This window comes from Orbicella faveolata, unplaced genomic scaffold (genome assembly GCF_042242905.1).
Source record: "Orbicella faveolata isolate gen_17 unplaced genomic scaffold, um_ofav_v1 contig_3, whole genome shotgun sequence".
In the NCBI taxonomy this organism is placed as follows: domain Eukaryota; kingdom Metazoa; phylum Cnidaria; class Anthozoa; order Scleractinia; family Merulinidae; genus Orbicella; species Orbicella faveolata.
Window position 1 is genome coordinate 18,847,312 of NW_028301558.1, and position 14,403 is coordinate 18,861,714.

General features: G+C 38.8%; 1 protein-coding gene across 1 annotated transcript in view; it reads right to left on the reverse strand.

The window, feature by feature from the left end:
• Positions 1 to 548: 548 nt before the first annotated feature.
• LOC110068828 (twisted gastrulation protein homolog 1-A-like) overlaps positions 549 to 14,403 on the reverse strand; it is a 33,532-nt gene continuing 19,677 nt past the window's right edge. The window contains exons 4-5 of the mRNA XM_089298582.1: positions 2,980 to 3,466; positions 549 to 1,445 (exon numbers count right to left, since the gene is read on the reverse strand). Of these exons, the coding sequence (XP_089154708.1) occupies positions 1,246 to 1,445; positions 2,980 to 3,466 (687 nt within the window). The 3' untranslated portion in view covers positions 549 to 1,245. The remainder of the gene's footprint in view (positions 1,446 to 2,979; positions 3,467 to 14,403) is intronic.

Consider the following 14,403-nt stretch of genomic DNA (forward strand, 5'->3'; position numbering starts at 1 on the left):
GTCAACCTTTCAAGCTTCCTGCATGATATTTTTGCCGAGTGGGAATTTTTGTTAGGGTACAAAGCAATTGTTTCTCAAACAGAAATTTGGCATGGCTGTAAACGCTAAAAGGCCTGGAACTTTTTATGGTGCAAAATATTATTCAGAACATTCCATCAAAACAGTGAAAAGGGACTTCAATTCTGGAAACTGTTCCGTTTTATTTTTTCAGAGAATTTTTCCATTTGGGACCAGCAGAAAAAGTGCCCTTTTTTGTCCCGACCTATTGCGCCCCGTTTTTCCGTAAAGTTTTAGAAAAATTGAAGCTGCTTTCCACGACAGCATTTTTGACAACGTAACGTTTTTAAGCTTTTCGACTTTCTACAGCAGTATATGTTCCCTGCTTTTTGCCCTCAGCAGGCGTAGAATATTCCTCACTCCATCCCGGTTCCGAAAGGCAGAGAGGACTCAGAGGATTGGGGCAGAGTGGAGTTAGGGGAGGAAAGAGGGTGGGCTGTTATCCTACCTTGAATCACACCATTTTAATACACACATGGACAAGAAATAGGTTTCCTGAGGTAAAATCATTTTATTTACTGCGTCAAAAAGGAATAGAGAGTGCGTAAAATGATATATAAAATAACTGAGATGAAATAATTTTATACATATATATACGATTTCGTCTTTTGAGTGATAATGGAGCTAACGGTCAACTAACTTAAAACTTATCCGCCAGCCTTTAAACATAAGTTAATTTGCCCCGTCGACCGGTCATCAAGACTGAGTTGTTACATTTTATTATATGACTAGAACTTGTTAAGATATAACGCACGCTGTGTTTCGACTGAAGAACTGTCTGTTGTAATAACGCGAAAATCAGGCCCTAATCTGACCATTAATTAGCGATTCACGTGAAATGGTTTCTTCTGAGACTACTTTTCAAATTATTTAATTTAATAGTTCCTCGCTTAGCTTTTTAATCTTATTCTCGTCGCGTATTTAACACGTATAAGTCTCTATCCCTCGAAGGGGGAAACCTGGGTAATAGAATGGTGAAACGATTCTGTTCCCAGAATCCTTCTCGTAGCTGTCTTGCTATTTTTGCTTGGATTCCAGAGTGAACGATTAGTTGCAACTGGAAATATTTTGAAACTCTGGGATAAGCTTTAGAGAGATTTCCGGGATAACGATAAAATTCCCTTGTAAATTGTATCTGTAACTTTTATTATATTATAATCCACCCCGACGCTGTGAATATATCGAATCCTAATTTGCCAGACATTTCTTGCAGAGTGGTCGCTTATCCCCGTAGTCACTGCAATGATGTCCGATGCATTGACAGCAGCCATTCCGGAACCAGCGGTATCTGTGTGATCCAAGGTCAGAGCAGATCTTTATGCAGGTTTCCTTAGCGACACAGCCATCACGGAAAGCTACTTTACAGACACTTTTGTTGTTGGAAGAGCCTAAAATGTACAGAAAAAGGGATCGTCAAGAGAAGAACTGACCAGGTGGAGGAGAATTGTTGGGTGAACAACAAGTAAAAAACCGAGAGCAAAACTGGACGGTTAGGGATCCCTCAGAGGATAATTAACTGACTTGCAACCTACGCCAATGAAAACCGGGGGCGTGAGGAGTTAAGTTGCACCATTTTAGATGTATTGCCTTTCTGAACACCGAACGTAAAATAACATGATGAAATATCCTTAAATGATGAAATTTTAGTCAGTTAAGTACATTTATAACAAATAAGAGGATTTCCGACTCATTTAAGTCTGCCGGCTCTACAGCAGAATCACGTTATCACAAGACCCATAAGTATTGTTGCAATCCATTTTATAACAATGTTTAGTTTATCATAAGTGCTCTTCGATCGTTGGCCTGATCATTTTTTTGTTTCCTACAATTTCAAACAGTTCCGGCCTTTTTAAAGTTTCCCTTTATTTTTAGATCAATTTGCATGTATTTAGTGACTAAATCGCTTTTCGTGCATGCTACTACTGTCAACGCGCACTTGACTCATTGAAATGAACGGAAAAGTAAACCTTTTGATGAGCGGCGTTGCCGACACGGGTGCAGTCGCCTCTTTCAGAAACGGAAACCGGAAATCTAAAATAAAATCGGAAATCTACCTAAACAAATTTTTGCTGCCATTGCAGCATTTAGCTTAACATTTCACCGCACTAAAGGCTTCCATTCTTCTTCATAAAAATTTTCAATCTCGAGCCCGGCGCAGCGATATTCTGGAGTTCGAATACCGAAAAAAGCAGAAAGTGGATGTTGTGGATGTGTAAAGATCACGCCATTCTAGCTAAGTGCGCGCACTTGCAGAAGAGTTAAACTTTTCGTCTTCTTCAGTGGTATTAGTATTCTTAGTTCCTCGATTAGACCACTGAAATCAGTAAAAAAAATACAATTATCTGCCAACGCCAAACAAGGAAAAAAATCACTGAAATGTCAGGCTGGGGTTATCTGTCTAAATCGGTGGTTTTCTGCACTTTTCAGTGCACCAGTTCTTGACCTAACTCAATAATAATTGACCAATAGTCAATGTCACTGACACTAACAAGAATGAGATATTTCTGTCAGATTAGTCCACGGTCGTCGTCGTTGTTGTTGTTGTGTTTCACTTCAGCGGTTTTACTAGTTTAATAAAAAAAAGATCTCCTGGCCGAGGTTGTTCCAAGGAAGGATAACGCTATCCACTGGATAGCGTGATTCAGTTTTCGTTGGATAGCAATTTACCCGGTGGATAGTTTTATCCACCCTTTTACCCCAAGTTAGCTAGAAGACGTTACACACTATGTACAAACTGCAATTAAAAAAAAAAAGTCTTAAATCGAGCTAAGTGGCCATATAACGCACACACATTTCTTCAAAAGGGACAACTAACCTTTCTCTCCGTCATGTGGCCGAAACTAAAAGCCAACTGAGATACACGCCGAGATAGATGTTAAAACAAAGAAAGAATGATCGACTCCAACGCCGGCCAAAACATACCTTTTTTCCCCGAAGTAGGTGACAAAGGAGTTGCAGATTGGCGCGGTCTCGTCTTAAACACTATGGGGAAACGCGATCCATGACTCATCGCCTGGAACGACGCCTCGAACAGTGTTGGTAAAGACGTGTCCAAATCGCCGAAGGTGCTTGGCACTTCCTGGGGTTTACTCGTGGCGTTTGGAGGTGAAAAATAGCTACACAGACCAATACAGTCGCAACATTTTCTCCAGAGATTACCAAGGCATCTAAAACAGTCTTCACAACACTCACACTTTTGCCCGGGGGCTCTAGGTCTGCAGCGTTGGCAATCTTTCATTATGATACAGAATGACACTCGAGCAACACACACCTTGCCTTTACATCTCTTGAATGCCCTTAACTCGTCTTGGCTGGGTTTACCATGTCGACGCCGTGTTTCGCTCATCAACATGTTTAGCATAACTAACACGAAGAAGAGGAGCAGCGTCGTCGAGTTTCTCATCGTGAGCTGAAAGAAAATCCTGTATCAGTCAGTTATCATTATCACAAGTTCTACTATTGTTGCGAGACACACATTGGCTTGTGTTAGTACTAAGGTTAATGTTATCCTCCAACTGAGATAGTGGTTCGCGTCTTATGACAGCGAAGCATGAAACGAATGTTTTCAACTTAAGATCTCGGTGTTATACGGTATTTTCAGGGACAAAAGAATGGTACAATTTCAAGCATACCATTTGTAAGGTTTCGGAGGATTTCTCACTTCGTGACTGGTGCTAAGCCTTTTTAGGGCGGTGTAGAGCGATGAGCGCGATCCAACTATAAGGTTGAGTAACTTCGCTTTCCTGAATATGTAGCGAAATGAGAAACGAAATGATTTTCTGATAAAAAGGTAGTTACTACGCCAAGAGGATATGTTTCTGGTGGGTAAACCGTATAAAGCACAGGGGTACCGCCTAGATGTCAGTGACAGACAGAGTGGATCGTGCCGCTCGTTAAATAAGCCAATATTCCGGGAAATGAGTTATGGATTAGTAGCCTGGGGTTTATCTATCCCCCCTAAGCGGAAACATGTTAAAAATCAGGCGATTACAATTAATAAACTGGAAAAACAAGTAAAACAGTTTAAGTACATATAACGAAAACTGAACACTGAAGGCTTAGTATTATCAACGAACAAACACAATAACACAAATTTAACAATGTGATCACCACATCGCTGTTATATTGGAATTGACCCATGGAATTTTTTGCGGTGGCTATCACATGGCGAGTTTCTGTTCACCACCCAGGTAGTGCTTAAAGCGAGTCTTTCCACACGCATTGTTCCGCCAGTAAGAGAAAAAGCAAAATCTCAAAATTGTATAAATAATAAAGTATTTATATTAAGATATGTTGCAAACCTCTCTCGCTCATCTCTAGGTTGTTTTGCGGTTTTCGGAAATGAACGGAATTCAAGTGCGCTAGGACATGACAACATTTAAGACACGAACTTTAGGTTGAAGATATTTGTTACTGTTTACAACTATTTTGGTTCTCAGTTTTAAGTCGAATACCGCGGCCAACCTTTTGCTGGAACGTTATAGATTTTGATTTGGTAATAGCTTAAGAAGCAATTTGTCAAAGATATTATAGGTCTAACTGAAATGCTTACCGTCTTCCCACTCTTTTCGATCCTGTTTATCGCAGGGATAAGTCCTGCGAGTGTTTTGACAACACTAAAAAAAGAGGAAACATTTGCTGAATTAAACCTCATCTCTCCGACTGAGATAATCCTTAAGTAATCCTTTGGCTTCATTTCATTGCGCTTTTTAGTGCGTGCACGCGACTGAAATGATTGTTTCGGCGCGGAAGCGAGATTTACTGAATAAGAAGATTACTAGTTATGTCCTCCGATAACATGATTACTACTGAAAATGTGACAAAGGAATAACCGCATTTAAGTTGCCAAACTGAGTTCATCTTCATTAAACTTTTCAAAGGTTTCAGTGTTTCTTTTAAAATCTAGTCTCCTCTGTCTGCCTTTCAAAGTTGTTAATCATGAAAGAAGTCAGTATTACTGGCGAAGATGTTGTTGTCCCGTTAATCCTAAATTAAGTGACTTTTTACTAGATCCAGTTAGTTTCTTTTAGTTCTTGTCCACGAAACAAACTGCACTGAAACTAACAAGTCAGGAGTGAAATGAGGGTCGCGCCCTCTGTTTTCTTTAACGCCTAAGAAAATCTACTTTTGAACAATGACACAGAAAACTACAAACATTTTTTTAGGCAAGGGTTTTGAGGGCAGCTTATGTTTGGTTTGCTTTCTAGCCAACTGCAGTCCAAAGTTGAATACGTACAAGACAGGGCTAGAGGGTAAATCCTCAGAACTAACTGACTTGAAAGCAATTCGTGCGTGGTAACATGGAGTCCATGCGAGGAGAATTTCTATTTCAAACCAACACCGGGTTGAAACAAATATTTCATCTTCTTCTTGGTAACATTGTAACAGCTTTGATCATCATCTTTATTGCTGACAAATATGTCCGGTCCGGTTGATGAAATGGCCAATCTGACGAATGGAGTGCCCGAGGCACGACCACCCGTATACGAAGGTAGATAGCATAGGTTTGGTACTGTCGTACGGACGTGTGTGGCAATAACGGAACGGTATACGTATCGGATCTAATTTGATTTAAAAGAGTATAAAGGTCCACCTATTCGGGTCTCTGATTTATCTTCGCCCCCTACAGTTTCACTTAATTAGCATCGCCTATTACGTACACCAGGCACAGAACATTTGCAAGAGTCTTCAACCTTTCAAAAGCTTAGGACTAATTGCATTGCTAATTGATTTTCCCAAGGTGTTAGCAAAAAAGAATCTTCTAGTTCAATACAAGAGACGATGATGATCGATTGTCTCTTGTTAAATATAAGCTTCGGGGACTCGGGTGAACGCTTGATGTCTTTCAATCCCACGTTTGATCACGAAAAAATAATTTTCCCATACCGTCGACCTCTCTAAGCCTTAACAATCGCGCGGATCGTGGGTGACCACGAAAACTTAAATTCGCCTGTATTCAAACATCTTCCCTTACTTTTCAACCTCTAGTAAGCGACCCAAATAGGTTTTTTATATGGCTTGCCTTTGTAGCCGATATAACGCGCGCTCTGATTGGCTTATTGTAGGGCATTATTTCCCCGTAATGCCCATCGTGCACGGGCTGATTACGAGCCTGCGAAAAAGCCAAAAAGCCATATAATAAAACTCATGTTAACCTCGAACGTTCGGTCTTTACGGAAAAAACTCAAACCTCGGACTTGCCGTATTGACCTCGCTATTGCTCTGATACGGTAAGCTCTCGGTTTGAGATTTATATTTAAGACCTCACTCTCGGTTAATGAGTAGTTAATACTGCTTAATTCTTAGCATTTTGTACTGGCATTCGTTTGGACTGTAATCGAGCAAGTTGATTTGGTATGCCATCAGGACACGCAGGACACGCAGGACTCGCTCGTCATGTAATATGACATGAACTGTAGCATTAAGTGTGACATAAATTAATTAAAATGCACACACATATATTACAGATCAGAAGGCTAGTGGGTTTGCGCGATCACATGGGAGAATTTACGATCGAAATCATCGAACTGACAGATGTAAGGAAATTCTCACTCCGTTTTCAAGGCCCAAAATCATTTAATTCTCTCAGCCCTTAAACTTAAAATGCCTCTAGGATTGTTGCGTTCACCTCTACACTTAAGCCATCTTTCTTGGTATAAGTGCATTTTACTTCTCTTAGTGTGCTTTTTTTCGCATTTTTTTTTTTTTTTTTTGGTCTTCCTTTGCTTTTGCGCATTTGCGCGTTCAGTTTTGGTTAATTATCTTTTACCCTAAATTATGATCAGTTTGTGTCCCGATAACAGGTCACAATAGCATTATAATTTTTAGGTAACTTTAAAGGTACTCCTTTACATAAGCCTTACTGGCTTTCCTGGACTTCCTTGCCTTACAGATTGATATTTTGCAAATATATTTATAGATGGCAAAAATAAAAACAAGCAAACTATGCACGTTTACGTAATACCGCCATTTAATTGCGCGGCTTTTTCAGTCATGTTATAGGGTGAATTGATATAAGTTGCTTTGCTATCTATGTTGTGATATGAATGGACATGAGAATGTTCGATAACCCACTCAGATATATATTAAGTATTCATCGAACAACTGCATTCATCTTTACAAAAGTGCATAACTCAGTTTTCCTACTCTGAAATAAATGAATAGAAAAAATGAACTTTGCTTGAACTTTTTTTGACATTCCCAACAAGCTCGCATCTGACAACCTGTAGTTTTCGGATATCAGAACGAAGCTAAAACATCCTTTGCATTATGCACTTCCACCCAATTTCAGCTTCCTCTGCACCAGCCTGAATTTTCGTTAGTGAACTTTAACTCTCCCTGGTTAGCTCGGGGCTATAAACTTTCCGTTATTGGGCCATGTCAACCAAGCTTGAACTCTTTTTAGTTTCATGTGACGTCGTACTCGAATCCGGCTGGAGCTTATCACGGGCCGTGGCATGAACCATCGCTAATCTCTCTGTATGGGATGTTAGTCTATCGCAGGTTACTCTAAGCATTTGGCAAGGTTGCTCTAACAGTTTGTCCGGGGACCATTAATATATCTGAGGGGAGAATGGCAAAATCCTTGGTTCCACCCGGAATGCCTATTACGTGCGCTAATGCTTAAATCGTTTGGCCATCGAGTCTCCCGTTTTGAGATGAAGTGACATGAGTTTTTTTATAAATCACCCATTGAACAACTCATCAGAGTCGTTTCTCTAACTTAACAAGAATGAAAGAGCAGTGGATTTTAGTAAATGCGAACGCAACTGTCTCTAAACAAAAAGGCAACAGGCAATAGTTTCGCAGATTTGTTGTCGCCAATTTGCTCCACGCCTATTTGGAGATCTACACTGAAGAAATTTTAAGTAGAATCTTGTTCGCATATCAAATGTATTTACTCGAGATTTCATTTCAATCTGACTCACCACTTTTCCAATTATTATGGCAAAGGAGTGTCTCTCGTTTTCGCCTGCCTCTACAAAGGTTTACTTTGTCGCCTAGCTAATGAAGTTACAAGTATTTGCTCAATATGTCTATTTCAACAGATAATCCTCAATTTGTCTCCAGTTTCCCACATAATGGGATTAAACGGGGCGCCAAAAAATACAAACAAATTGTTGAAATGAGCTCAGTATAATTAGAGAAAAGGAGTTCAATCTAATTTGCAAGGAAATAAGGAAATAACTATTATGCCCTTCATTAATTTGTTTTGACAACTTTACAAGGATGAGAGGACAACTTAATGGAAACAAGCTAGGTCCTCTAAAAGAATGGAGATTTTAAACCGAGATTTTGATATGAAACCAAGTTCACAAATAAACTGAATTGAACTTAAGTGCAAGGCAAATGGAACCCTTTTCCGGTTTTGCTTCAGATAAAACATTCCGCTTTGTAATAATTTAATGCTGCAAAGAGCACGTCCAGAAACGCGGATTTTGTTCACCGACCCCAAATATTCTAATGCAAGAAGTGACTTTTTTTTCACAAATCATGCTAATTTCCCCTTACATACATACATTCTGTTTATTTGCCTTTTTACTAAAACAGCAATTATTTATAAATATTTCAATGTATGACGTGGTGACCTCTAGAAACCACCAGGTTTTTAGTTGAGGCCACCTCGTACGTAACAATACGGTTACATTGATAGTGCTACAGTGTGCGGCCTCAGTGATAACGAGTTCTCAAGAAAAAAACGTCGGGGTCGATATAGTTGCTATTAATACCCCCCCCCCCCCCCCCCCCCACCAAAAAGAGAGACAGAGAGAGAGAGAGAGAACGGTGAATCGAATTTAAAGGATAAAAGTTAATCCGAGAAATTGTATTGTGCAAAAGCCAGTAGAGTTGTGAATGGTTACCACAGATATCACTTTTCAAAATTCCCTGACTTTTCCGTAATAAAAAAAATAGCATTTCTCTGACTGCAGAAAAAATACCGTGAATGTCAAATCTGGTAGCAACTTCTAGCGTGAACTTGCAGTCGTCCTTTTTACTCATTCATTTAAAAGACTGATAAGTATTCAGCATATTTTCCTTCTTCGTTATAGAAAAATATCGTTGAGATCACTGCGATCCAAAGGGTTTCTTCCCACCTTCAATGGTATTAAATCGGCCGTGTTAAATTATATCAAATTTCCCTGACTTTCTTTTAAATGCCAATTTTTTTCTGGCTCAAAATCAAATTCCCTGACTTTTCCCTGAACTTGAAGAATTTTTTTCCCTGACCATTTCCTGACCTGTGGCAACCCTGTTGTGCCTTTTCTTTCGATTGTCGTCTTTGTTTTTGTCTGTCTCGTGCTGTTAATGCTAATCTCCATCTTTCAGTATTTAGAATCTGCGCTCTATCTTTGCAATTTTTGTCTGAAGATAGTATAGAATAATACCGAAAATAACGGCAGAAAGTTTCTTGTCTCTTGTCGACTATATAATATATAGACACACTCAATGCAGTTACTCGGAACAGTCTTTATCCTTTATGTACTAGAACTGAACAGAGGTAAGTTGACAGCACCCCAGTTTACGATGGAGCTGAGCCAAAAAGAAGAGCATTGAGGGAAAAGATTCCGGGCATGACCGCTTTTGCTTACTAACTGCGTGATAAGAAGTGCTTCAAAAATTATATTACGATGCTGATCATAAAACAGAACAATTTGTGAGGGACAAATTCAGGGGTATAAGTACCAGAAGCAAAATTACGGAAAATTGACGTCAACTTAAACAATAAATAGCTACAACTGTAAAATTTAGACAACTATGCCAGGTTATACAACTACAGCACAATTCTACAATGTTACCAGCACGATTGAGATATGCGACTAAAGGAACTGAAATGTGAATGAAAACGAACACTGTAGTATTGACTCAGGGAAGCGTTTAAAGAGCTTGAAATGTCGTGATTCCGTCTATGTGAACGGCGTGCAATAGGAGGTTCACCCTTGTTAGCCCTGAAAGGTCCAGTTCATAAAATACAATTTACACGCAACACTCTTACCGTCTATGTTTTTGCTTTGAAAGTCAAGCAAGCAGAAGGGCTGATCCGAAATGACGGACGGCTTTCAATCTTAAAGAGAACCACAGACGATTAAAGATATCTTTAGATGCTGCCTGCATGGGCAGAAATACAAGCCTTAAAACAACAGGGCGAGTAAAACAAGCTTAAGTTAGCTGAACTTCAGCTAATTGGATGGGCTCCTGGAAAAGGAGAATACTCAACTCCAAACCAGTCACCAAAGCAAGAACGAGTAAACTGGAGAACTATACCGGAAGAGAAAGCATACGGCGTCTTAATGTACTCGAAAAACAAAATGAAAATTGCAAAGATATTGTATGCGAGGTGATGGCCGCAGTCAAAATGGAGGGTGCTGACAAAGTCGAGTTCCATGCGGTTTACCGTATGTACTGGAAAACAAAGAGATGACGTAATGCCTCGCGCAATAATCGCACACTTTGTTAACTGCGCAAAACCAGACGTGATCTTTGGAATAGAAGAAAAGAGCTTGCCAACTCTCCAAACCACCAACATGATCATCCTAGTACTCAGCTACGCGTGTGAGACCGCGAAGGAGCAGAGGAAACTGTTCAATGCCTTGCGAAACGCCAGAAGGATGAACCTCGTCCCGGCATATTTATCAAGAACGGACGGATTTTCGTTCAAGGAAATTCATTTCCAACACATAATATATTATAATATATTCGTCGAATATTCCAAAGTAGATTATTTGTAGTGATACGTTCCTTAAATGTCATGGAACTATCCAGCAGGTTACAAGAGAGAAACTCTTAACTGGCTAAGGAACAACAAAAATACTCAGTTGTTTTCTTTGCAAGAAGTACACTGTTCAAAAGAATCGGAAAAATTCTGGTTAGCTGAATGGGGCTATAGAGGTCATAGAGGTCTGTTCAGCAGCCTTTCAAGTTCTAGAGCCAAGTTTAATAACAATTTCTCTTCTGAGATACTAAAATATTTCTCAGATCTTGAGGGTAGATTCATCACAGTCGACATCAAAACAGAAGACAAAATTATAACTCTACAAAATATTTATGCACCTAATAATAATGATGATCCAAATTTCTTTAAAAGCGTCTTTAATAAACTATCCACCTTCGAATGGAACACTGGGTTTAAGGCGGAGACAACCAATGAACAAAGGAAAACCATACCACCCATTTTGTCCAAAGAAAATTTTGATGTGACGGACATTTGGCCCGACCTTCACCCGAACATACAGCGTTTCACGTGGAGAAGAAATAAACCAGAAACTCACCGTAGATTAGATTTTTTTAAAATCAGTTCAAGCTTATCAACCGATGGACTTGAGGCAGATATACAACTGGGCTTTAAAACAGATCACTCTCTAATTACTTTATCTCTCGGCACTAAAACAAACTCCAGACGACCAGGTTTCTTGAAGTTGTGAACTTCTACTCTTTAATATATTAACCTTATCAAAGAAACCTTAAATGATGTTTCAAATGATTGCCATACTTTTACGGGATGTGCTGAAAATTCAAATCAGAGAAAGTTCGATCAAATATGCAAAACAACAAAAGGCGAAACAAAAACGAACCGAGATGACCCTGGAGACCGAAATCTTAATGCTTGAGCAAAAACTTGAAAATATCCTTTCTGAAGTTGAGAAGTGTGGAATCCGTACGAAACTGGAGATTAAGAAACAAAGCCCAGAGCAGTGGATCAACTACAAAACCCAAGGTTCGATTGTCAGGTCCAGAACAAGCTGGTACGATAAAGTGGAGAAAAATACAAAGTATTTCTTTGAGTGAAAAAAGGGCATTTCAATTGTAAAACAACGAGAATCGATGCCAAGACCATTTTATTTATCATCGAAAGCAAGGATCTAAAAACGATTGATTTAGCAGTAATTGTATAATCACAATTCAAAAGCGAGATGGGTTTCCATTTTTTTTTTTTTAATGTAACACAGAGTTTATCTTCCTTTGGAATTAACGTCATTAATCTTCTCTTTTGTGATATAGAGAGAAGGCTTAGCATAGGAAGCGTTCTTCTCTTCATCGATTTTGAAAAAGTTTTTGACACTCCTGAATGGACTTTTCTTGAAAAAGTCCAGAAAATTATAAATTTGGAAATTCTCTTATTTCCTGGATAAAACTCTTTTATACTACATTGGCAGTAGCATATAAAACAATGGCTAGACGTCAGATATCTTCAATCTAAGTAGAGGTGTACGTCAAGGCTGTCCCTTGTCCCCTTATCTTCTTGTTTTATGTGCTGAAATCCTGAAGGCGGCAGTAAGATGAGATAAACTAATTCGTGGTATTTATGTTTCGGACAATGAATGCAAAATAGACCAATATGCTGATAATGCCAAACTTATATTGGACGGCACAAAGTTCTGGAAAGAAATATCCTTTCTGCTACTCAACATTTTCGCCAAATCGTCAGGCTTAAAAGCCAACTATGAGAAAACCGAGGCACTCCGGATCGGATCTTTTAAAAACCGAACGAATAATTAAGCAATAGACCACAAGTTTTTATGGTTTATAGGCTGATAGACCACGCGGGATGTCGGAAGAACACGAGAAGAATTCGTAAATCACGAGCCGAGCTTAGCTACATCTCAGCTTGTTTACATCATGTCATCTCTGCAATCTTCGAAATCTTAACTGAAAGACATACATCAAATTCTATATAAGTTTCTGAGAGGGAATAAAAGCAAAAGGAGTGTGATGTTAAACGAATGCAAAGACAGTGGATTAAAATGTAAGATATCCAATCCTTCAATTGCGCTTTGAAATCCAAATGGTTACAGGAGTATCTTGGTGACAACAACCAAGCAAATGAAAACTCGTTTTTGAAAGAAAAAAAAAATCAAAAATTCTGATGCAGCTCTTCCGGAACTGTGAATTCGTTCACCATTTTGGCAAAACGTCCAACATTGGTTAATAAAGCATCAGGTAAAGCCACAAGACTTTTCACTGACCCTTCTCTACTTGCCTGAGTCTAGCTGATAGTACAGAGGATATAGATCTACACCATGCATTTCTATTCAGCGGATGTGATATTTATTCATCTAACGTAAACGAAACTCTCCAGAATCTAAACGCAAACCTTTCTTAAGCTAAGTGCCAAGAAATCGAAAAAATGCTATGCTTATGCTTAGAAGAACCCTGTCAAGAAATACAAATTGAAATGGAATCGTTTCAAGATAACTGTGACTTCAATCTACCTTTTTGGACTCTTTTTTAACAGCTCCTCCATTGTGATGCAGCTCTTCTGGAACTGTGAATTCGTTCACCATTTTGTCAGAACATCCAACATTGGTTAATAAAGCATCAGGTAAAGCCACAAGACTTTTCACTGACCCTTCTCTACTTTCCTGAGTCTAGCTGATAGTACAGAGGATATGCTTCTATACCATGCATTTCTCTTCAGCGATGTGATATTTATTCATCTAAAGTAAGGGAAATTCTCCAGAATCTAAACGCAAACCTTTCTTTAAGCTAAGTGCCAAGAAATCGAGAAATGCTATGCTTATGCTTAGACGAACACTGTCAAGAAATACAAATTGAAATAGAATCGTTCCAAGTTAACTGTGACCTCAATTTACCTTTTTAACAGCTCCTCCTTTGTTATTAAATTTCTTTCTAACTTCTAGTCATTCCTCTTTCGAAACCTTACACCAGGATTGCGGCCTTTCTCGTACTTGTGTCGGTTTGCGTTTTTTTTTTTTTTTTTTTTTTTGATTTTGATTTCCCCTTTCTCTCCTGTTCTTATTTAATACTCGTTTTTTATCATGAGCATGCTTCCCCAAGGAAATATAAACACAAGATTTCAAATCAACTCCAAGCCTCAAGATGATCCAAGCATAAACATTTCTGAATTGGAATTGAATTGTTGGATTGTTGAATTTAGGATCTTAGACATTTTATTGGAATTTATTGTACCTGATAAATTTTTACCGTGTAAAAATAAAGATTAAAGATTAAAGATTAAAGATTAAAGATTGTTTCATTCGTGACATTACCCTGTTCTGACACTGCCCCGTCACCCCAAAGAACAGAGCAATACCTCACTTAATGGCTTGTTTGTTTTCAAACTTGAAAAAATGGGAACTATTTTGATCCTAAGTCGATTAGCGGACTAACACCTGTCTCAAAATTTACTTTAGCTAGCTGAGCGAGGTACTATTGTACAGGGAGTAAGTTGACAACACCCAAACTTACGATGGAGCTGAGCCAAAAAAACGAGCATCGAGGAAAAGATTCCGAGCATAACTGTTTTTGCTTACCAACTACATGATAACAAGTGCTTGAAAAATTATATTACGATGTTGCTCATGAAAGAGAACAATTTGTGACGGACAA